Source organism: Mesoplodon densirostris, chromosome 18, assembly GCF_025265405.1.
Source record: "Mesoplodon densirostris isolate mMesDen1 chromosome 18, mMesDen1 primary haplotype, whole genome shotgun sequence".
NCBI classification, from domain to species: Eukaryota; Metazoa; Chordata; class Mammalia; order Artiodactyla; family Ziphiidae; genus Mesoplodon; species Mesoplodon densirostris.
The window spans coordinates 6,645,220-6,668,408 of NC_082678.1; the positions used below are offsets into that span (position 1 = coordinate 6,645,220).

At 54.8% G+C, this 23,189-nt stretch overlaps 1 protein-coding gene across 4 annotated transcripts; it reads left to right on the forward strand.

The window, feature by feature from the left end:
* Window positions 1–2,770: 2,770 nt before the first annotated feature.
* Window positions 2,771–22,552, forward strand: LOC132479355 (signal transducer and activator of transcription 5A). Of its 4 annotated transcripts, none has more exons than XM_060082992.1 (19): window positions 2,771–2,950; window positions 3,746–3,900; window positions 4,204–4,360; window positions 5,560–5,649; window positions 8,562–8,736; window positions 13,423–13,553; window positions 13,796–13,947; window positions 14,420–14,575; window positions 14,995–15,174; window positions 16,344–16,431; window positions 16,530–16,652; window positions 16,986–17,078; window positions 17,519–17,725; window positions 18,320–18,414; window positions 18,498–18,628; window positions 19,060–19,215; window positions 19,895–19,946; window positions 20,040–20,147; window positions 21,142–22,552. In XM_060082992.1, exons 2-19 carry the CDS (start codon window positions 3,773–3,775, stop codon window positions 21,302–21,304), a joined length of 2,385 nt encoding a protein of 794 aa, XP_059938975.1. In that variant the 5' UTR covers window positions 2,771–2,950; window positions 3,746–3,772; the 3' UTR covers window positions 21,305–22,552. The 4 variants fall into 4 exon arrangements, with proteins under 4 accessions (XP_059938975.1, XP_059938976.1, XP_059938978.1 ...); XM_060082993.1 differs by having other exon boundaries at window positions 3,763–3,900; XM_060082995.1 differs by lacking the exon at window positions 16,986–17,078.
* The last annotated feature ends 637 nt before the right edge of the window (window positions 22,553–23,189 follow it).

The window sequence follows — 23,189 nt, forward strand, 5'->3', positions numbered from 1 at the left end:
CACAGAGCCGGGCAACTTGGATCCTGGTGCCAGCTGTGCATTGACTGGCCAGACTGCTGTGGACCGGACTCTTTCCTGGACTAATCAAAGGGGAAAATTCTGGTTCTGCCTACCTTCAAGGCTGTTGCAAAGATCAATTGAGTTGAAGAGTTCAACCACGTTTGTACATGAATATGCCATGATTCAGTTCAAGATATGTGCATAGAGTGTGAACTACAGACTAGGCTAGGGATTATTATGATTCCTATTAAAATGCAGCCCGTCTTCTTTTGGGGAATGTCTTCCTGTGAGAATTTTTTTTAATCCTCCTTCATTCCCCATGTAATGCTGTGACTTGGAATTGGGGATGAGAGGCAGTTAGGGGAGGCAGCCTAAGACCCCAACTCAGTCTAGACGCGAGGAGGTCTCTGATCTTCCTGAACCCCCCACTCTCTACACCTCAGTTTTCTCCTCTATAGTCCGGGCCCGTAAAACCACCAGGGTGCTTTGCTTTGTGGTGGGAAATAGCAGAGACCAAACCAGGGGACTGAAAGCAAAAAGAAACCCCAAATTTGACAGTTCCGGGTAGTTGCGTTATCCAGAGCCCTAACCACAGTCACCTCTGCCCCCAGCCTAACGCTGACACCCTTCCCTCCTCCACTCTCTTGGTTGGCCTTTGCCCATCCTGGGAAAGCTCCAGAGCTCCTCCCCTCCCACTGCATCTCAAAAGGAGAACAGAGGCACAAAGAAATGGAGAGCAACCCAGGCAGAATCAAACAGAGAGCTCTGAAGGCACTGGGGTACACCCTTTTAGGCCAATCCCTCCAGTTTTGCTCACGGGCACCCCAATGCTAGCTTTTTTTTAGGACCCAGGAGGACCCACCCCCCTAGCCAAGCCCAGTCCCATCCAGCCAGATGTTTGGTGCGCAGGGCTGCCAGCTGGAGCAGCAGGCCCCAGCAGGCCCTGGGGAGGAGGCTGGAGGGGCGACTGCCTGGAAGTGGGGAGGCAGGGCCCCCACTCTGAAGCTGGCATCCCCATCCCACCCTTTCCAGATGCCCAGATGCGGCTGCATGGCAAGGGTGGTCCTCTGCCTTCCAGACGTGGCTCAGAGGACTTGGAAACTCAAGGAATCTGCTCCCACTGATTGACTTAGCCACCTGCTCACAGTGAGAGGCTGGAGGGTACAGGTGCCACATCGGGCCCACCCACTGTGTCCTCGTGACACTGACCGGGTCACTTCCCCTCTCCAGCCTCTGTTTCCCCATTTGTAAAATCATCTTTACGTTTTTCTTCCAGCTCTGACACTTGGCTGTCACTCCAGGTAAGCCCCTAGCTGTGTGTCAGACCCTCCCCTACCAGATCCGTTGCACAGCGAGCCTAGAGGAAGGAAAGAGAGGCATTGTGCTTCCTCCTCCCTAGAGCAAGTTTTCCCCAATCCCTTGAACCCCTTTACAGTTTTCAATTCCTTTCCTTGCGATTCTGCCCACTGAGACCGTGACCACACATGGAGGTGTGCTGGGGGTGGGAAGGGGAGACAATCCAGCTTCTACAGCTTTAAACTTCGGGTTTTTTCTGAAGTGAGAGAATGAAAGTGGGGAAGTAGTGAGCGGTAAGAAGATGGGGGGGCACATGGAGGGGGGGAAGGAATGGAGAGAAAAGGGCAGATTCAAGAAGGAATTAGGGCGGGAGGGAGGGAGAGGAGAATGATTGCCCCCAGTACATGAGGTCTTGGCCCAGCCAGCCCTGAGTGGGCTGCCAGACTGGCCCCTCCCTTGGTGCTGCCAAGACCAGCTGCCAGGCACGGGGGCGGCCCCAGAGGAGAGGGAAGCTGGGTAAAGGGAATGGAAGGCTTCCAGGGCAGCCTTGCCCAACTCCACAGGCCCCGTAGGGGGGCTCTCAGGGAGGGGGCTGGGACCCAGGCAAGGCTCAGGGAAGGTGTTCCCTGCTCTGTCAAGGCTTATAGGCAGTCCTGAGCTTGTGAGGCTTCAAGACACCCCTCCCTGGACTTTCCGAAGACAGGACCAGCCTCAGATGTGACTGGGCTGGGGTGAGTGGAGAGGCAGGATCATGTATGGACCATAGTCTGTGGACTAGGCCCTGTGCCCACTGTGGGACCCTACGCAAGCCCCCTTCCCTCTCTGGACTCCATTTCTTATCTGCATAACTTCAGGGGGTTGAAACATTTGCCTGCCAGGGTTCTTTCTTTTTTCTACTGCAGGCGGGGGTGCACAGTGGCGGGAGTGATGTAAGGAGGGGCGGTGGGGCCCCCTGGGGGAGGGGGGCCCCCTGGTGAAGGCCCCCTGGCCTTCTCTGGAATCCCCAGTCTTTCCCCTCAATACGCTTTGTCTCTGAGATTACAAAAGCTGTGTCCCCAACCCACACAAACACACACGCACACACACACTAAACTTTTTAAATCTAGAGACTCAAAAGATGACAAACGCCAGGGCTGGAAGGCTGCTCCAACCCTTCCCTCCTCCCTTTTTACAGATGAGAAAACTGAGGCCCTGCTTTGGGATTTCCGGAGCCCGGGATTTCCCAGCCCTCCCACCCTCATCCTCCAGCCACTCCTGCGCCTCTTGCTTAGCACGGTCCGCGGCAGCTCCGCGGGGCCGCCGGCGAGGGCTGGCTGGGACTCCCCGGTGACCCGGCCATCGGGGCAGCCCCTGTGCTCGGCGCCAGCCCCGCCTCGCTGCCTGGGGCCCGGCCGCGGCCGCCGCCGCTGTGCACTCGCCGGGGAGCTAGCCACCAAGGGCGGAGGCAGGGAGGGAGCGACCGAGGCTGGGAGGGGTGTTGGCGAGAGCTCGCGCGCTGTGTATGGTCTATCAGAGGCAGCTGACCTTTGAGGAGGAAATCGCTGCTCTCGGCTCCTTCCTGTAGTAACAGCCGCCGCCACCGCCTCCGCCGCCGCCAGGACCCCGGGCCGGGAGCGAGCGTCAGCCCCGCAGCCGGACTGCTCTGCGCGACCAGGTGGGTGGCCCGGCCGCGCGTCCCCGGCGGCGCGCGCCCAGAGGGGGCCCCTGGCTGCTGCCCCGGCCCCCTCACCGCGGGACCCGGAGCCCGACGGGCGTAGGGGTGCAGGGGACGGTCCCCGGGACCGAGGGGGAGTTTCGGCGCAGCGCGCAGCGCGGACGAGAGACGAGGGACGCGGGACGCTGATGCAGGGAGGGGGCCGAGGGTGGACGCCATCCTCGCCGGCAGAGGGCAGGGGGCGCTGTCGGACCGGACAGTGGGAGACCTGGGGCACAGCTTGGGGGACGCAGCCCAAGAGAGGGAGTGTCTGTCTCCCCAGCCCTCTCTCCTTAACCTCAGCCACGTGCTTACGGTGACAGAGCTGTCCAGTGGGAACCGTCGGTGGCGTTGCTCAAACGTTGGGCTGGAATATCCCCCGTTCCCAGAAATGGGGACTCGGGGTTCGAAGCAGGGTGGGGGGATTCTTGCAGCCCTCCCCAGAGGGCCCGTGGGCCTCCGCCATCAAGTTTCTCTTTCAGTTTCTAGCTGTTCCCCCCGGGGAAGCCCCGGTGGGGCGAGGGGAGAGGAAGAGGGGGAGGGCACCTGACTTTCGGGAGCCCCTCCCCAAGCCTCAGCGGGCTCCTCGCTGGAGGGAAGGCCGGCCTTCCCCTCCTCACCGTCTCTCTTCCCGCACAGGAAAGCGTGTCTGTGGGAGGGGAGGGGCCGGGCCTGACCGCGGTCCAGGGATGGGTGGGCATGGCAGGGCCAGAGGCAGGCCCAGCCCTCGCCTCTAACAAGGAGGCGCCTCTTCAGCCCTCTGCTCGCGCTAGGTGAACGGACATGGCGGGCTGGATCCAGGCCCAACAGCTGCAGGGAGATGCGCTTCGCCAGATGCAGGTGCTGTATGGGCAGCACTTCCCCATCGAGGTCCGGCATTACTTAGCGCAGTGGATCGAGAGCCAGCCGTGGTAGGTGCCCCTGCCTGGTGCCATCCAGGCCCCTTGGCCTTTAAGTCTCCTCTTCGTGGTTTGGTGAGATTCTGGTCCTGTCTGTCCCGCTCTGTGCAGAAGAGGCGGTGTCCTTGGAAAAGGGGAACAGGGAAATGGGAGTCTGGGATTGGAGAGGGAATGTTTCTAGACTCTGGTGCCTGTGGAACTGCCAGGAACAAGTCTGGTGGGCACGAGCCTTGGATTTCCACGTCACTCTTGGTGCCTGACCTCCATGCCCAAGGAGGCGCCATAGTAGGCTTCTCTCTCCTGCCCTGCCCCAAGGGATGCCATCGACCTGGACAATCCCCAGGACCGACCCCAGGCCACCCAGCTCCTGGAGGGCCTGGTGCAGGAGCTGCAGAAGAAGGCTGAGCACCAAGTAGGGGAAGATGGGTTCTTACTGAAGATCAAGCTGGGGCACTACGCCACGCAGCTCCAGGTGGGTGTGATCTTGGGGCCTCGAGGCTCCAGGTGGGCATGAGCTCCAGGCCACGCAGCTCCAGGTGGGTATGAGCTTGGGGCCACGAAGCTCCAGGTGGGTGTGAGCTCTGGGCCATCTGCAGGGTGCAGTGTCCGCCTTCTCTTTCCAGCACCAGAACCCCGGGTTTTTTTTCCTGGTTTGGCCACTGACTCACCGTATGACCCTGAGCTTATCGGCAACTTTTCTGTGCTTCGATTTCCCCCACCCCCTCTTTCTAAATAAGACCTGTCAGATTCCCCTTAGCATATTCTAAAGCAAGAGGTGGGGCGTGTTTGTCCCCAAGAGAAGGGGGATGGGTGAAACTGCATTCTGGGCAGACGAAGCAGAAGGGATGGAGGTAGACCAAGTCAAGATTCTGTTGTCAGAGAAAGGAATAGTGACAGATTCTAGAAATGAGGCAACGAGGCAGCCAGGCATCCCTCTTGGGGCTCTTTTAAAGGCTTTTCAAAGAGATGCTGAAGTGGTGTGCAAGAGGAACAGAGTTGTCCTGGAGCCTTGAATTAAGGTTTTAGATGTAAGGTGTAGCTTCTCCTTCACCTGAGGATGCGGGGGGAAGGAATATAAGGGAGAGGAAGTTTTTGTGGCAGCAGGAGAGGGGTGAGGGTGGTGATCATAGTTGAGCATTTGTTGGAACTCACTTAAATACAAGCAGCCAGGAAAATAAAAAGTCCATCCCAGAAGAGGCAGGAAACACGAGAAACCTGTGGGAAGAGGGAAGCAAACTAGGAACCCAGGGCCAGGACTATAGTGGAAGTACCTTGACCTTGCCATGCGATGCCCTGGGTCTTCAGTCATCTGCTCACTCACTTGTTTGCCTCTGGACAAGTACTTAATCTCTCTGAGCATCAGTTTTCTCATCTGTGAAATGAGGATAACAGTTTCTGCTTATGTCATAGGGTTTCTGTGATGCACAAGTCAAAGGAGATGGCAGATTGGAAGTGCTTTGTAAACTGTTTCTAATGCACTGCAAACCAAATACGAAGATCTGCGAGGGGAAATCAAGTCAAGGAGAGAGAGAGGGTCTGGTGACAGTGCCTGAGGCTTCCCAGGGGAAGCTGAGGCAGGGACTGGAGGAGAGGAAGGGGTGGGCGTGGCACTGCAATGGTCATGGTGGGAGCAGAGGATGGCCACTGGCAGCTGCTGTTGGATTCTTTCAGAACACGTATGACCACTGCCCCATGGAATTGGTGCGCTGCATCCGCCATATTCTGTACAATGAACAAAGGCTGGTCCGAGAAGCCAACAATGTGAGTGTCCCATGGGTTTGGGGAGAGGTTTTGCGAAGTCCTTCTACCTGCTTTTATATGTTTTATCAACACGGGCATGAGAAAGCACCAAAGAAATAAAAGACATGAGCAAGTGTGACAGGCAGCATCACATGCAGGTGTACACTGACACCCGACCCCCACTCCCCGGCTTCAGTCCCTGGCTCTACTACTTACTAGCTGTGTGACTCGAGCAAGTTACTTAACCTCTCTGAGCCTCTGTCTTTTTCTATTATAAATGAGGACAGTCGTAGTATCTACCCTGTAGGGTTATTGTGAGATACTATGTGGGCAAAGGATAGACAAACACAAATGAAACAGAAAAGGAAGCCTTAAAAACACACATACACATCAGGAGATGCAGTCTATGTCAGCGATGGCATTACAAATCACCAGGGAAAAGATTTGTCATTCAATAAATGGGGCTGGAGACAAAAAAAGAAATATCCTCTGGTGTGGTCTATGAGGGGAAACAGAGCTGAGGTCTATGTCAGAAGAAGTAACCCGGCAAGCTCAGAGAAGCGAGGCCTAGCAAGGCAGAGCAGGGACTCGTCCCCCATGTTCTGAAACCATAAAGGCATCAGACATTGCTTGGACAATGGGACAAATGGTATATTATCTGCAATAAAGCAAAATGAATTTCATAAAATGATATCCCATAGATAAAGACCACACACTAGTGCCTGGAGCGAAGTCATATTTATTATTTACTTGTGGTGGACACTGATTTCAAGAATTTGAGCGTTCATTCAGTAAATATTTATTGAGGTCTTGCTGTGCATCTGACACTGGACTAGGATGGGAAAAACAGATAAAGTCCTGGTCTCCACCTAAAGGGAATGCAGGCGATGATAGATTCTTTAGGTGTCAGCTGAGTGCTAAGCGGGCCTCTTTGGAAAAAGGATCCAACTCAGACTGGAGCAGGCTGGCTGGTGGAGGGGAGGGTGTCCTGAGGAAAAGGATGCCCGAACTATAGTGGGGAAAGAGGGAGGAAGGAGGCAGGATGAGTTTTCTAGTTAAAAATAACAGCAGTATATGTGAGGGCAGGAAGGCACGAGCCACCTTAGGACGTTCGAAGAACTGTAAGTGTTCAGTGCTACTGGGGAGAAGGGAGCCAACTGGGCAGAAGCCAGGTCACAAAGGGTCAACTGGTACAACTCTTGACTTGGTGCAATTACAGAGCTATCTGTAAATGTACAAATGAGTTCGGCTCCAATTAAGAAATACATGCCTGGGCTTCCCTGGTGGCGCAGTGGTTGAGAGTCCGCCTGCCGATGCAGGGGACACGGGTTCGTGCCCCGGTCCGGGAACATCCCACATGCCGCGGAGCGGTTGGGCCCGTGAGCCATGGCCGCTGAGCCTGCGCGTCCGGAGCCTGTGCTCCGCAACGGGAGAGGCCACAACAGTGAGAGGCCCGCGTACTGCCAAAAAAAAAAAAAAGAAAGAAAAAGAAAGAAATACGTGCCTACAATACAGGTGCTGTCATGGTTGGGGGGAAATAATTGTTCTCCCAGTCATCAAGCTGTTCTTCAACACCTCTGATGTCCTGGGCCTTGGGGATTTTGTGGTGCACAAGACAGACAAGGTCCTAGGCCTTAGGGAGTTCACATCCTAGTGCAGGGAGGAAGACAAGAAAGAACATGCAGGCTTCCCTGGTGGTGCAGTGGTTAAGAATCTGCCTGCCAATGCAGGGGACAGGGCTTTGAGCCCTGGTCCGGGAAGATCCCACATGCCGCGGAGCAACTAAGCCTGTGTGCCACAACTACTGAAGCCTGCGCTCTAGAGCCTGTGCTCTGCAACAAGAGAAGCCACGACAATGAGAAGCCCACGCACCGCAAGGAACAGTAGCCCCCGCTTGCCTCAACTAGAGAAAGCCCATGAGCAGCAACGAAGATCCAACACAGCCAAAAATAAAAACAAATTAATAAATAAATTTAAAAAAAGAAAGAACATGCAAGAACAAGACACCTTCAGTAAGGGAGGTCCTATTTTAAATTGGCTCATCAGAGAGGGTCACTCTGAAAAGGTGCCAGGGGAAGTGCCAGCAGGAAGGTGTGGTGCCAGACTGTTCCAGGGTGATGGAACAACAAATACAAAGGCCCTGAGGGAGGAACACGCTTATGTATTCAGGAACAGAAAGTAGCTGGTGTGCTTGGGCAGCGGTGGCGCCGCGGGTAGGGTAGGCAGAGGCTATCGGCTAGGGCCGTGGAGGGTGTGGGAGGAGTTTGGATTTCATTCTGAGAGCAGGTCACTGGAAAGGCCCTAAAGACTTGGTTGAAGGAATAGATCCAACCAGGGCAGTTCAGTGGCTGGATCCACAAAGCCCTTGTGGATGCCTCCCCTGTCACTTTATTTGGGGTCTCCAGGATGCCACCTGTGAGCGGTTCACACTTTTTTCTCAGTCACAAGAAGGTCTCGAATGAGGACACAGATGATGTGTGTTCACACAGCCTTGTCCCCCACTGTGTCCCCAGCACCTAGCACAGGTGGCATCGTGGCATCGGGTCAGCTAATGACTATGAAATGAGGGGTCATCATCAGTAGTAGTAGGAAAACCCAGGTAACTCCTGGGACATGTTGAGTTCTAGTCTCTCCAGAGAGAACCCTGGTGGACCCTGTGTGGGTTACTCTGGTGGAGGTCAGAACTGCAATAGAAGTTTCTTCCATGCTTTATGAAGATGCCGTAATGTGCCAGGTCACCTGTTTCTCTTCCTTTACCCTCTCCACCCCCATTCTGGCAAATGACTCTCCTTCTGACTCCAAGTACCCTTCCTTCCTATTCTAGATCTGGCATTTGGGGTCTGTAGTATTGGCGTTCCCCAGGGCCTGAGGCTTTCTCCCATCCTCACTGCCCAGCTTACCGCTGCCCACACTCTCCCCTGATATGTCTCCAGGGTAGTTCTTCTTCTGGGATCCTGGTTGATGCCATGTCCCAGAAACACCTTCAGATCAACCAGACACTTGAGGAGCTGCGACTGGTCACACAGGACACAGAGAATGAGCTGAAGAAGCTGCAGCAGACTCAAGAGTACTTCATCATCCAATATCAAGAGAGCCTGAGGATCCAGGGTGAGGCTGGTGTAGGAGGGCAGCGTGTGTCTGGGGGATGGGAGTGAGACCACTTTGTGAACTCCTGCAGGGTTGGGGCTAGATCCACATCTGTCTCCCCAGAACCTTATCCAAAGCTTGGGAGGAGTAACGCTCCCAGTGATGGAGCCCCTGCTACGGGCCAGGCTCCAGGCTAAACCCTTTGCATGCATTATTCACTACAACCTTTACAGCATCCCTAAAAACTAGGTAGTTGTATTATTCCTGTTTTGCAGATGATAAAACTGATGTTCAAAAGAACACGTAATTTGGCCTGGGTTTCTTTTTTTTTTCCTTTAAATTTATTTTATTTATTTATTTTTGGCTGCATTGGGTCTTCGTTGCTGCGCGTGGGCTTTTCTCTAGTTGCAGAGAGCGGGGCTACTCTTCGTTGTGGTGCGCAGACATCTCATTGCAGTGGCTTCTCTTGTTGTGGAGCACGGGCTCTAGGTGCACAGGCTTCAGTAGTTGTGGCACACGGGCTCAGTAGTTGTGGCTCACGGGCTCTAGAGCGCAGGCTCAGTAGTTGTGGCGCATGGGTTTAGTTGCTCCGCGGCATGTGGGATCTTCCTGGACCAGGGCTCTAACCCATGTCCCCCGCATTGGCAGGCGGATTCTTAACCACTACGCCACCAGAGAAGCCCTTGCCTGGGTTTCTTGCAAGTTGCAGAACTGGACCTTAACTAGAGATATGTCATAAAATCACTATATTTTAACCAATATTCAGTGAGTATATCAATGAATGAATCAATGAATGAATGAATATGGACAAAGTGTTCCCCAGTCAAAGGGAGGACTTAGGTTGGGAGTCCCGTGGTTGAACCAGGCTGGGGAGAGGTGGAACTCCAGGAATGCCCCTTCTTGAGCCTAACAGGAGGTAAAGATGGGAGGAGGAGGTGACAGTGGAAAATTCTCCTGTCTCCTAGGTCTATAATTTGCTAGTGACTGCCATGATAAGGGTGCAGGGAAAGAAAAATTAACTCAGAAGAAATTCACCCCAGGTACACTTACAAGAGTCTTGCAATGTGGCTCATCTTCCTTCACTTCAAATTGATCCCAGAGCTGTACCACCCCATCCTAGTGAGAACAAGAAGTATCAAACTGCCTTTTCCTTCGCTCTTCTATTTCTGGTGTCTTAAGGTAGAACCTTAGGTCATTGATTTTAGACCTTTCTTCTTTTCTAATGTATATATTCAGAGCTATCAATTTCCCTCTCATCAGTGCTTTAGCTGCATCTCATCATTTTGGATATGCTGTATACTCATTATCATTCAATTTGAAATATTATCTAATTTCTCTTCTGATTAATTATTTTACCCACATACTATTTGGAAGTATATTGTTTAATTTCCAAATATTTTGTGTTTTTCTAGAGGTCATATCTTTATTGATTTCATTTTCATTTCATTGTTGAATTCCACTGTTGTCAGAGAACATACTCTATGTGATCTCTTCTTGTAAATTTATTGAGACTTGTTCTATGCCCCAGCATATGCTCTGTGTTGGTGAATGTATTTTGTGGACTTGAATGTATGTTCTGAAGTTGTTTTATTTTAAAATAGCAATAATAAATTCAGTAATGTTAACATATATAACATAATATATAATGTTAACATAATAAAGTTATAAAAACCCACCGCAAATTTAGTGAGTAGAGTGGCATTGCTTTACATTTTTGCAAATCTCTTTAATGTTAGGCTTAATAGGAGATAGCTGGAGCTGGCTTTCAGTCTGTTGTAACATCACATATCTTGTAACCTCTAGAAAACTCTGCTGTATGCTTATAAGTGACTAAGAGAAAAAAAGGTAAATAAGGTCCTATGACTTTATGAAAATAGTTCTGGCTTGGTGGACCTCCTATAAGGGTCTTAGGAGCCCTTCAGGGATCCCTGGTTCACACTTTGAGAATCAATGATATATCTTTATTGATTTTTTTGCCTAATTGTTCTATCAGATGCTGAAAGAAAGGTATCAAAATCTCCTATAGTATTGTGTTAACTTTCCAATTATTTATGTAAATATTCCTTTTATGTATTTTTGAAGCTTTGTTATTAGATGCATATACATTTAGAATTATTATGTCATTCTGATTGATTGACACCTTAATATTTATGGAATATCTTTCTTGAGCTCTGGTAACACTCTTTGCCTTGGAGTCTACTTTATCAGATATTAGTATTACTCCTCCAGCCTTCTTATTCTATTTTTAAATACAAACATATTTTTATCCATGCTTTTTAAAATTTGAAATGTAGACAGCATATAGTTGAGTCCAGCTTTTTTATTTATTCTGACAATCTTTGCTTTTAATTAAGGTGTTTAGTCCATTAATATTTAATGTAATAGCAATTGAGGTCCACATGTTAATATTTATTTTGTTTTGTCCCTTTTCAGTATTTGTTCCTCTGTTCTTCCATAGCAATTGAGGTCCACATGTTAATATTTATTTTGTTTTGTCCCTTTTCAGTATTTGTTCCTCTGTTCTTCCTTTTAATTGTTTAAATTTTTTAAGATTCTATTTTTTATTTTTTTATTTTTTTTTCCGGTACGCGGGCCTCTCACTGTTGTGGCCTCTCCCGTTGCGGAGCACAGGCTCCGGACGCGCAGGCTCAGCGGCCATGGCTCACGGGCCCAGCCACTCCACGGCATGTGGGATCCTCCCGGACCGGGGCACGAACCCGGGTCCCCTGCATCGGCAGGCGGACTCTCAACCACTGCGCCACCAGGGAAGCCCAAGATTCTATTTTAATTTAACTACTTAAGCTTTCCTCCTACCTTGCCCTGTCAGTGTTTTCTGTACCCTGAGACTAGCACATTGCCTGAATCATAGCAGGTGTTGAGTAAATGTTGGGGGGATAATTCTAGCAGCTCTTCTTCAGATCTGAATCCATCCCAGACTGACCCGAAAGAAAGGAAGGCCCTCCTGCTAGATTAGGGAGCAGGACATTTCAGGCTATTATTTCTACCCAAGGCCGTTGACTTGTTGACAGTACTGATGATCCTATTCTGGGGTTTTCTGTTTCCTATTTGTGAGGTTGGGTTTCGATTCTGGTTTGGGTTTGTCCCCATCGTGCAATGTCAGTTCAGTCTCATTTATCAAGTGCACCCATCAGAAACTCACACTACTGATCTGCCTGTGCAAGGGAAGTCTCAGCTCCCTCCAGTGGAGCCGACAGTTGCCTCAAGTCTCCTGGCGTCCTTCCCAGAAGCTTCTCCAATTTGCCAGGAGAGACCTAAGTGGGTCACTTGCATAAGGAGGCTGGGCCTGGTGTTGGGATCCCCACCACCTCCCTGTGGGTGGCCGGTTTCCGAGGTGGCTCTCCAGATGATTCTGCTCTGTTCCGTACCTGCTCAGTCCCCCGCAGTCATGTTACAGCCATATTTCTAAGTTCTCTTCTAGTTCTGGGCTTTCCTGGCTGTCTAGGGTTGCTTTAGTGTGTCCTTAGTTGCTTTTGTGCGTCCATAGGGCAGGGCCTCGGTCAGTGTGACACGGCCCTCAGAGGCCTGCCAGGAACTTGACCAAGACCTGCTGACTGACGCTCTCATCTTCTTGACTCAGCCCCAGTAAGGACCGTGGGACGTTCCAAAAGCCTGTTGGTGGGGGTAGGAATGGCAGCATCTCGGATGGTGATTGCCTGTGGAGGGAGGGATGGGGATGCCGGCAGGGGAGGGTGTACAGGTGCTTAACTGTGGAAATGTTTACTTTCTTAAGCTGGCTTCTTGATACACAGGTATTCCTTTCTATCAATACTTGCCTAGGTCTTAAGTATCATATGAGAGATTTTTTTGAAAAGGCCTCGTCGGTGAGGCCTCGTTACCTTATTCCCGCCGTCGATGAGACGCCTGACAGCTGGTGTGGAGAGGAGCTGCCTCCCTCTCTTGAGAGAATCTTGCTGCTTTCGTGTCCCCAGTGGCCCTGGACACTCTGTGTCTCTCCCTCTTCCGGCTGGTCTGCTGAGCTCACAGTGACCCAACCTGGACAAACATGTTAGGCCCCTTTGGCACCTGGAGAAACCGCCCCCTTCCCCGAGGAGAGGCTGCTGTGCTCAGCCCCGCGGAGCAGGGCCTTCCTGATGAGGCTTCGTCCTGTGAGGTTGGGGCTGAGAGCTGCTCCGTCAGCCTTTAATCCTGTCCTGTAACCCATTGGCCATGAGGACTGACTCTCACCTGGAGCTGATGGTGCCAGGCAGCTTCCTGAGTATTTTCTGTATCATTGCTTATGTAACATCACAGCAGCCACTGAGGCAGGTGCCGTGATTCTCCCATTTTACACCTGGGGAAGCTGAGGCATAGGAGAGTGAGGTGATTTGCCCGAGTTCACCCACCTTTTACACGGCGAGGACACACTTCAGAGCAGGCAGGGTGGCTCTAAGCCGGACCCCGCGTGGGGAGAGGAGGGCTGGGTGGGCAGGGAGGCCATGGGCTGGCTCCTCCTCAGCTGCACCCCAAGCTTCCGTCTCCCCACTCCCCAAGGGGAGCTGAGAGTCGGGGGGCCAGGGGACGGAGCCCACTCATCTTTGGGCGCCATGGCTGTGGAACCCTGACTGGCCACTTGTCAGCTGTGTCCCCTCCAGGGTTTTGCCTCCAGAACAGGTGAGTGCAGTTCTGCCGGACTCCCTGCTGGACCCGGGGAGGTCATGGTCGTGGGTGTCCTGTCCCCTCCTCCAGCTCAGTTTGCCCAGCTGGCCCAGCTGAACCCCCAGGAGCGTCTGAGCCGGGAGACGGCCCTCCAGCAGAAGCAGGTGTCCCTGGAGGCCTGGCTGCAGCGCGAGGCCCAGACGCTGCAGCAGTACCGCGTGGTGAGTGGGCTCTGCGTCCCCCCGCTCCCGGGCGTGGAGGTGACACCCCTAGCCGAGCCGTCCTGGGGACCTGAGGGAGGGAGAGAACCAGGAGGAGAGCGGGACGCAGCAGAGCAGGAGGCCAGAGCCTTCCCCACTGTGTGGGCACGCAGGGCAGAGCGGGTCGGCAAGGGGTGAGGGGAGGCCATGCGGGGCTGTTCTGAGAGCCCAGAAGGGCCGCTCCCCCGCCGCCCGCCCCGCAGGAGCTGGCCGAGAAGCACCAGAAGACCCTGCAGCTGCTGCGGAAGCAGCAGACCATCATTCTGGATGACGAGCTGATCCAGTGGAAGCGGCGGCAGCAGCTGGCAGGGAACGGAGGGCCCCCCGAGGGCAGCCTGGACGTGCTACAATCCTGGTAATGGGTGTGGGGGGCCGGGCGGGGGCGGCAGGGGCTCAGCGGGGCGCCACCGGCTGCTGTCCTGCTCCTGCATTTACGTGCGCAGCCGGCTTCCTCTGTCGGGGCCCAGGTCTTATTTCACCAGTGGTCTGGTTCCTGATGCAGACTTTGGTGCCCCCGTCCTGTGCCACCTCCCCCGGGAGGGGCGTCCCTGGGTGAGGGAGTGGGGTGGGACCAGGTGTGCAGAGTGACGCTCAGGCTGGTTGGACCCAAGTCAGGGTCGCTCCTCCTGTGTGTTTCTTTGTGTTTCTGGAAGCCAGGCCAGCCGTGCTCTGCTCAGTGGACAGGCCAGGCAACTAAGGCGCCGAGCCTTCCTGGGGCTGGAGCTGGGTCTGGGCCTTCCCCCCAGCCTGGGCGCCTTCTGGCTTCTGGCCTGGAGGAAGGTGGTGAAGCCTTTGTCCTTCCCTTTGGCCTCGGGGCTCCCGTGCAGGTGTGAGAAGTTGGCGGAGATCATCTGGCAGAACCGGCAGCAGATCCGCAGAGCTGAGCACCTCTGCCAGCAGCTGCCCATCCCCGGCCCCGTGGAGGAGATGCTGGCTGAGGTCAACGCCACCATCACAGACATCATCTCAGCCCTGGTGACCAGGTGATTGCTGCCTCTTGGCCACGCCCAGGCCCCATCCAGTTGGCCTGGGTCGCGGGCAGCAGGGTCTTCACAGACAGGGCGCTGCGCTCCGGCTTAAACCCTTCCGTCTCTGCCTCACACCCTCATCCCATCCCCCTCTGTCGCCTGTTGCCGTGGCCTCTTGCTGTCGACCTTGCCCAGTTTCTCTCGTGGACACTGTATGGGCTTGTTCCCTGCAGCCCGTTTCAGCTGTTGAGTTCACCTCACTGCCTCCCCTCCTGCCAGCTCCCCCGACTCGCAGTGGCCCCCCCGGGACCGGGGGCTGTGCCACAAGCCCTTCCTTCGCCTGCTGTGCCCCGTGCAAGGCGGCCTCGCCACGCGGAGGGAGGGACCGAAGCGCTGTCCCCTGAGGCGTCCCCTGGTCACTTGTGTCCCCGCAGCACGTTCATCATCGAGAAGCAGCCCCCTCAGGTCCTGAAGACCCAGACCAAGTTCGCAGCCACCGTGCGCCTGCTGGTGGGCGGGAAGCTGAACGTGCACATGAACCCCCCCCAGGTGAAGGCCACCATCATCAGTGAGCAGCAGGCCAAGTCGCTGCTCAAGAACGAGAACACCCGCAAGTACGTTGCCCTCGAAATAGGAGGAAAGGGATCCCCCCTTCTAGGAAGTTTCTAGGCCTGGCCATTCCTTTGTAGGAGCCCCATTAGCTGCTCAAGAACGAGAACACCCGCAAGTACTTGCCCTGCTCCCATCTGCCCCTCCCTCAGCTCAGCCTCTGTTCTACAGCAGGCGTCCTGGGTGATGGGGACAGCATGGCCTCCCTCTCTGAAACCCTTTGTCTTGCATTGCGTTGTGGTCCCGTGTTGCTCCAGTTCACTCTGTCTGTCCTGGCGTACACTTCGCAGACATAGTCAATCAACAAGGATTTCGCCACTGGGTGTCCCAGGACCTGTGCTGAGCACTGAGACACAGCTGTGATCCACATAGAACCTGGCTATGTCCCTGCCTAATCTCGAGACAGAAAATTAAAAGAAAGCAATATCACAGCGCCTGCAATACCAGGGTAGTCAAGGAGGGCCTTTCTGAGGATATATTTGAGTGGAGACCTGAATGAGAAGGTCAGGAGTGTTTGGGGAGATAGGAAGGGCGAGTACAGAAGTCCCGAGGCAGATGCTGAGCGTCCGTGTTCAGCAAACAGACAAGGCAGTGGGCTCGCTTGTCCTGAGTGAGGCCAGGGAGGTGCGCAGGGGTTGATCTTGGGAACCTTTGTAGGCTGTGGTCATGCTTTTTATCTCAAGTGCGCTAGAAACTGCCGAAGGCCCCCACATCAATCTTAAATTTATTTATTTATTTAGTCATTCATTTATTTATTTATTGGCTGCGTTGGGTCTTTGTTGGTGCCCACAGGCTTTCTCTAGTTGCGGCGAGCGGGGGCTACTCTTCGTTGCGGTGCGCAGGCCTCTCATTGAGGTGGCTTCTCTTGGCTGCGGAGCACGGGCTCTAGGCACGTGGGCTTCAGTAATTGTAGCTTGCGGGCTCAGTAGTCCCCACATCAATCTTGATACCCAAGGAACTTTAATGATAGAGACACAGGCCCCACCCTTGGAGACTTTGCTCAGGTGCTCTCAGGTTGATGAGAAAGTGAGCCCAGGGACACTCGGAGAAATGTTCTTAGGGGAGGGGCAGGGGCTGCTGGCAGGGCTTTCTGGAGAAGTCTGGGCCCAGGGTGCAGACAGGATGGTGCTCCTGGCCTGGGCCCAGTGGAGATGGGTTCCTCTCTGCTTCGCAGTGAGTGCAGCGGAGAGATCTTGAACAACTGTTGTGTGATGGAGTATCACCAGGCCACAGGCACCCTCAGCGCTCACTTCAGGAACATGGTGAGGACAGGGCCCCGCCCATGGAGGGAGGCCCGCCCAGAGCCGAGTCCTTAACCAGCAGCTTTCTCCTCATTCCCCTATGACCTCCCACCCTGCAGTCGCTAAAGAGGATCAAGCGCGCTGACCGGCGAGGCGCAGAGTCCGTGACGGAGGAGAAGTTCACGGTCCTGTTTGAGTCTCAGTTCAGTGTTGGCAGCAATGAGCTTGTGTTCCAGGTGAAGGTGAGACCCGGCTCCCCCGTCCCCTTGCAGGCCGCCCGGCTGGCTTGGGAAAACCAGAGACTTGAATCCTCACACAGGCTCAGTCCATTTACCCCATGATGCTCTCAGAAAACCTAATTTCACTCTGCTGGTGCCCATTTGCGAGGTTATAATCCGGCACCAGCCCGCAGAATTTAGGCAGTGGGCCAAGAAGAAATATGTTGTGTTGTTTTGTTTGTTTTTGGTTTAGTTTTGCTGGGAGGGGCTTGAGGAACGAGGGTTGGGAGTCTCCCCCGAGAGGAGGGCAAGACGGTGATCACATGCCCTCCCCCACCATTCCCTGGATTCCCGTAGACCCTGTCCCTTCCTGTGGTTGTCATTGTTCATGGCAGCCAGGACCACAACGCTACTGCCACCGTGCTATGGGACAATGCCTTTGCTGAGCCGGTGAGTCCCCATGAGACCCTCACCGCGGCCCCTCGGAGTTTCCCAGGGTCAGCCCCAACCCCAGGGCCCCTGCTGAGTGGTCTTCCCCAACCCTAGGGCCAGACCAGAGGTCAGGGGGCAGCTGGTGTGAACACCCTGCCCTCGGCATGTCCTAGGCTCTGTCTGGGCTCTGGGTCACAGGACTGGGGTCTCCTAGGTCTGTGAGCGTGGTCTTGGGGCTCTGGTCCCTGATCCCTCTCCCCAGGGTCCTGGTCTGGGTCTCCATCCCTGTATGCCCACCTCTCTGACCCTGCCCCCCAGCCTTTCTTTCCCTTGCATTTTGGTCCCCTTTTCTGGACCTTCCTCAGTCCCCTCTGTCTCCTGGTGTCTGTATCTGTGTGTGTGTAACTATCTCCTACTCCCTCCATCTGCCTTTTTTTCCTTTTTTCTCTCCCCTTCAGGGCAGGGTGCCGTTTGCTGTGCCTGACAAAGTCCTGTGGCCGCAGCTGTGCGAGGCGCTCAACATGAAATTCAAGGCCGAAGTGCAGAGCAACCGGGGCCTGACCAAGGAGAACCTCGTGTTCCTGGCGCAGAAGCTGTTCAACAGCAGTAGCAGCCACCTCGAGGACTACAACGGCATGTCCGTGTCCTGGTCCCAGTTCAACAGGGTGAGGGACGCCGCCCGCTGCCTGCCTGGGACCACCCTGCCACCCTTCCCCCACCTCACACGCAGGTTACTGCCCCTGGTCAGTGGTCCCCCTCTACCCCCACCCCCCTCTTCTACAACCAGGAGAGACAGGGGCTAGTACCCCAAGGAACGCAGGCAGCCATGAGAGCCGAAGCAGGACAATGGAAGGAACCCGGAGCTGGGAGCCAGGGTCCCTGGGCTCTAGCCCTCGACGTGTTAACTAATTCGCCAGGCCCCTTCCCTCCTCTGTGCTGCACTTTTCCCATCTGTAAAGCAAAGGGGTTGGCGGGAATGACTTTGGAGGTCTCATCCAGCTTGGACAATCCTTTGCACCTCCGCCCCCCACCCCGTGGGATTGTCCCGGACCCTTGTGTCTGCGAGGCAAGAAGCCAGTGTACTCTCTGGTTCCCTAGGATATGAGCAGGGGCTGTGGCAGTTTGCTGGAGTGTGGGGCAAGTCGGATGAGGAACTGGGAGAAGGTCTGGGTGAGGACAAGAGGGCACTGAGTGTTCCCTGAACCACCCGTGACGACGGGGGCACAAGCCCTGACTTGGGGTTTCCTGGGGGCTCTCAGGAGAACTTGCCAGGCTGGAACTACACCTTCTGGCAGTGGTTCGATGGGGTCATGGAGGTGCTGAAGAAACATCACAAGCCCCATTGGAATGACGGGTGAGGACTGGGGTCTGGGAGGTCATGGGCTCAGGGGACAGTGGCTGTTGCCAGCAGTGACACCGTCTGCTTGATGCACCCAGGGCCATCCTAGGTTTTGTGAATAAGCAACAGGCCCATGACCTGCTCATCAACAAGCCCGACGGCACCTTCTTGTTGCGCTTTAGCGACTCAGAAATAGGGGGCATCACCATTGCCTGGAAGTTTGACTCTCGTGAGTTCCCTACGCGCCCACACTCTAGCCCCAGTGGCCCTGCCTTCCATTTCCTTGTTCCCTATTCTCCATCAGGCCTGCATCCTGAGAAGGTATCCGGTGGGAGAGATGGGAACTGAGCTTGGAGGGTGGGAGGAGTGTTGCTCAGAAGCACATTCCCTCTCTGTTGTTTTCCACTGGGGAGAACCTAAAATCATTGGCGTCCTGGACTCCAGAACTGCCGGGCGAGTCCTTCTCTGCCCTGACCCAGCCTTGTTGGTATCTGCTTGCCCGTGGTCATTTCCTTGCCCTATGCCGAGGAGCACAGGGGTGGGGTTGCAGTGCAGGCTAGTAAAAGCCCTGATGTCTCTGCAAGCCTGCCGTGAAGCCCCCCAGCTCTGATCCTCCTCCCGAGGGTGGTGGGTTGTGGGAATAGCTTGGCCTTTTCACAGCTGACCGTAACCTGTGGAATCTGAAGCCGTTCACCACGCGGGATTTCTCCATCCGGTCCCTGGCCGACAGGCTGGGGGACCTGAACTATCTCATCTATGTGTTTCCCGACCGGCCCAAGGATGAGGTCTTCTCCAAGTACTATACTCCTGTGCTCGGTGCGTCCTGCCCAGATACCCCCGGGGCTAGGCGGTGGGGACGCCCCAAGAAGAGCCGAGGGGCCGTTTCCCCTGTGGGTTTTTGTCCGTGGGATGGTGCAAGGCACGTGGAGAGGATTTCAGGGCTCACCACTGAAGAAAGGGAAAGCAAAACCTCTGACCCAACTTTCTTCCCTGCAAAGCAAAACACTGAGTGGGACTCACTTCTGTGCCCTTGGAGGAAGAGGCCGCAGTGCTCGGGGAGGGGCCATAATGCAAACCCACAGAAAGTACACGACTCCCATCTTGGATCAGCTGCCCTCACCAATCTCCACCCTCAAACCTACCCTCAAGTTGAGTGTAGGAAGCAAAATGACAGGGTTTTCCTCTTCAACCTGTCCCCAGTCCATTGGTTGGGTTGGTTCCTTGGTGTTGATTCTGTTTCCCTGGCAGGGGTGGGGGTGAGGAGAGAGAGAGCAAACAGGCCAGAAAAGGAAGCAGGAGAAGGGATGAGACTGAAGCCAGGGCCTGGGTGGTGTTCATTGTCAGCAGGTGTTTATGGGGCGTCTGTGGGAAATTTCATCCCTGCTGAGGCCCCATGGCATTGTGGGGGGAGGCAGACTGCACAGGTGGGTTTCCACTCCCCTGGGAGCTCCCAGAGACTTCGGTTCTCATCACCGTTCCCCCCCGCCCTTGGCAGCTAAAGCAGTGGACGGATACGTGAAGCCACAGATCAAGCAAGTGGTCCCTGAGTAAGTGTCCCGGGTCCAGCTCTGGTCTCCTCCTCTCTTCAGGTGGCCCCTGAGCCCCTCCCCGCTGAGGCTGCCCTCTGCTTCCTCTCGCAGGTTTGTGAACGCCTCTGCGGACTCTGCCGGGAGCAGCGCCACCGACATGGACCAGGCCCCCTCCCCAGCCGTGTGCCCCCAGGCTCATTATAACATGTACCCACAGAAGTAGGTTGTGTTCTCCTGGGGCTCCGTGGAGAGGAACTGGGCACTTGGCCTCAGGCTGGGCACCCGGAGGGCTGGTGGGCAAGAAATCCAGAGCTCCTCTAGGTCTGAGATCACCCAGGCCAGGCCGGGCTCTGGCACATGCCCAGGTGCAGGGTGGGTGAGATCAGCCAATGAAAAGCATAGAGCATTTTGAAACTACACGTAGCAGGGTCCTTGCTCTGGTGCTGACTAGCTGTGTGACCTTGGGGAAATTATTGAGCCTCTCTGATGCTCAGTCTCCTCATCTGTAAAATGGAGGCAGAAAGACCTACCACGTGGGACTGAGGTCAGGATTAAGTGAGAGAGTGCAGGTAGAGCATTTAGCACAGGTGAGACTGTTATAAGGGCTTGATACAGGGTAGCTATGGATGGGGTAGTTGTTCTTAGGAGTTGTGTGGGAACAGGGTGTCAATTGCTCCTCTCTGGAGTTTCCAGAGAAGAGAATTAATTCTCTTCCAAGCTGTGGGTGGCCTGCTGCCGTGGGACACCCGAAGGCTTGGGAGTCACAAAGACCGGAATTGCAATCCTGACTCCACCTGCCAACCAGGTGGCCCTGAACAAGTTTCCTAACATGATTGAGTCTCAGTTTCCTCCTCTATAACGTGGAGTAAATACCTGCCTTATGGGTGGCTGTGAGGGTCGGTGTGACATGTTTGAAAGGCCCAGGCCTTCATAAGTGCTCAGTGAATGGTGCCTGGGGTTTCATGGGCAGCTCGTTCACCCAACTACCTCATTGCCCTGAGATCGATGAGGTTGTGAGCGATGAGACTAGAACGGGGGTGTCTCTCAAAAAGCCAGTGACTGACTCATTCAACTTGGGGTGTGAGTCTAGCCAGAGCGGGTCCTGCTGCCATGAGACTCTGGTCTGAGTGGGGAGCAGGCTGGAGGCTGTCCCCCAGGAGCTTGGGGCTGTGAGGCATGCCAGCTCCCTCTGACGTCCCTTTCTCTCTACCAGCCCTGACCCCGTCCTCGACCAGGATGGAGAATTCGACCTGGATGAGACCATGGATGTGGCCCGGCACGTGGAGGAACTCTTACGCCGCCCTATGGACAGTCTGGACCCCCGCCTCTCCCCGCCTACTGGTCTCTTCACCTCTGCCAGGGGCTCGCTCTCGTGAATGTTTGTTTGAACCCTGCACTTCCCTTTGGAAACGTGCAGGGTTCACATTCATTGTGATTTTGTTTCTGTATCGCTGTGCATGTTGAGGCCTTTGCAGGCACGTGTCCACATGCATATGCACACGTTTGTGTACGAGGTGCGCCCGCCTCGCCTTTGCAGTCCTAGGTACGTGGCTGCCTTTTTCTTCAGATGGAGGCATTCCAGGAGCCCTTTGGGTCTGTCTGTTGTGGAAGAGACTGAGCTGCTTCTGTAGTTGCAGGTACGCCAGGCAGGCAAACCTATTCCTGCCAGAGCCTTTGCCTGCTCAGTAGCTATTTGAATGGAATTACTCAAGAAGGGAAAGGAGACAGGTCACGTCTCTAAGCTCAAGTTTTACTCCCGAGTTAGATGCTTTGCCTCCCAAGTGTGTGTGCATATATACACGTGCATCTGCTCGCGTACAGAGCAACACACGTTGGTCTCTTGGTTCTTCCCCTCAGGATGGAGGTTGGAAGAACCAAGAGACCAGTTTTGAGTGATATTTTATACTTTATCTAATGACTATGGACTCCAGGCTTTTTGGAAACTGAGAGCTTATCTAGGCCATCCGCGGTCATGTCCCTAACACGGCAGCAATGGGTCTTTTGCATCGGGCCTGTCAGAGCTGCTCTGAGGATGGAGTTTCTTGGCCTCGTGGTCCGCAGCCAGGGGGCTCCAGCTTCGAGTGTAGAATGCTGCTGCCCACATTCCGGCTTTTTCCATCCCATATCCCCTGCCCTCCATCTGGCCCCAGGCTTCTCTCCTCGCCTCTCTGTCTGCAACCTTGCTTACTTATGGAAGAGGTGGAGGGGTGGGGGTGGGGGAGGCACTGGTCTAGGATGTGGTGAACAGGAGGCCCAGGACTCGCAGTGTTGAGCCCCTAACCCCTCCTGGAACAAACCTGCAGCAAGGGGCAGCGTCGGGCTTGCAGCTCACCTGTGGGGTCTGGAGGGAGGGGGAAAAGCTGATCGAGCCAGGCCCACTCTGCTGGGAGGTAGAACCTGGAATAGGCCTCGTCACAGGTGCATAACTGGCTGTGGTCTGCGAAGGCCTCGCTCCCAACCTCACAGGCTCCCCCCTCCCTCTGAAGCTGCCACCCGCAGCCAGGGGCCGCTGACAGTGGAAGGAGTCCCAGAAGGAGTCCCAGGTTGAAACATCTCCCGAGAAAGGGGGGGACGGGAAGCAGGATTCTTTTGTTCTTTGTACAAAGGCTACTCATGTGTGTAAACGGTGTTTTTGAATAAAATATTTTTTTTCATAAATTTGCTGGAATGGCTCCTGGGTCATGGGGACCGCTGGCGTCGTTTTTTGTTCCTCTCCTTCCGCGTAGCTGGTGCTGTGAAGGTGTCGCTTGAAGTTGCCAGTCTGCTCCCATTTCTGTGGTTTTAAGGGTGCCATCCCCACCCCAGTACTTTCAGTGCCTCTCTCTCAGAAGACTAGAGAACTTGAGGTCCTGGGAAGATGGGGCAGGAGTTACCGGGGGCGGGGGGCGAACTTTGGTCCCTGCCTCTCCTTATCAGCTGCTGCTATGAGCAGTCTCCAAGGTGGCAGCTGAGTGCCAGCGCCCAGACCATCCTCAACCCCTCGGGATGGAAGATTGGGGGGAAGCTGCAGGAGCCTCACAACGGTCCTTCCTCCCCTGGCCTCTTCCCAGAGACCAGCAGGTGGCACCATCCCCCTGTCCGTGCGTTTTCAAACGGTCGGCCTGAGCCTGGGAGGGAGGCTGGGGCGAGAGGAGGACAGTCTCCGCATTTGGCCCCATGGGCATCGGGAATCCAGGGGCTGTCGCCGAGGGCCCGGGCGGGGGCGGGGAACAAGAGCCTATGACAAGGTTTCTTCAGGGCTCAAAGCGAGGGAGGAAGGGC

What these genes read in the sequence shown, in the direction of transcription:
- LOC132479355 (XM_060082992.1), top strand. Translation starts at nt 3,773, where the DNA reads ATGGCGGGCTGGATCCAGGCCCAACAGCTGCAGGGAGATGCGCTTCGC. An exon ending in ACAATGCCTTTGCTGAGCCG is followed by an intron (nt 17,079 to 17,518) that starts GTGAGTCCCCAT and finishes TCTCCCCTTCAG; the next exon opens with GGCAGGGTGCCGTTTGCTGT. An exon ending in TATAACATGTACCCACAGAA is followed by an intron (nt 20,148 to 21,141) that starts GTAGGTTGTGTT and finishes TCTCTCTACCAG; the next exon opens with CCCTGACCCCGTCCTCGACC.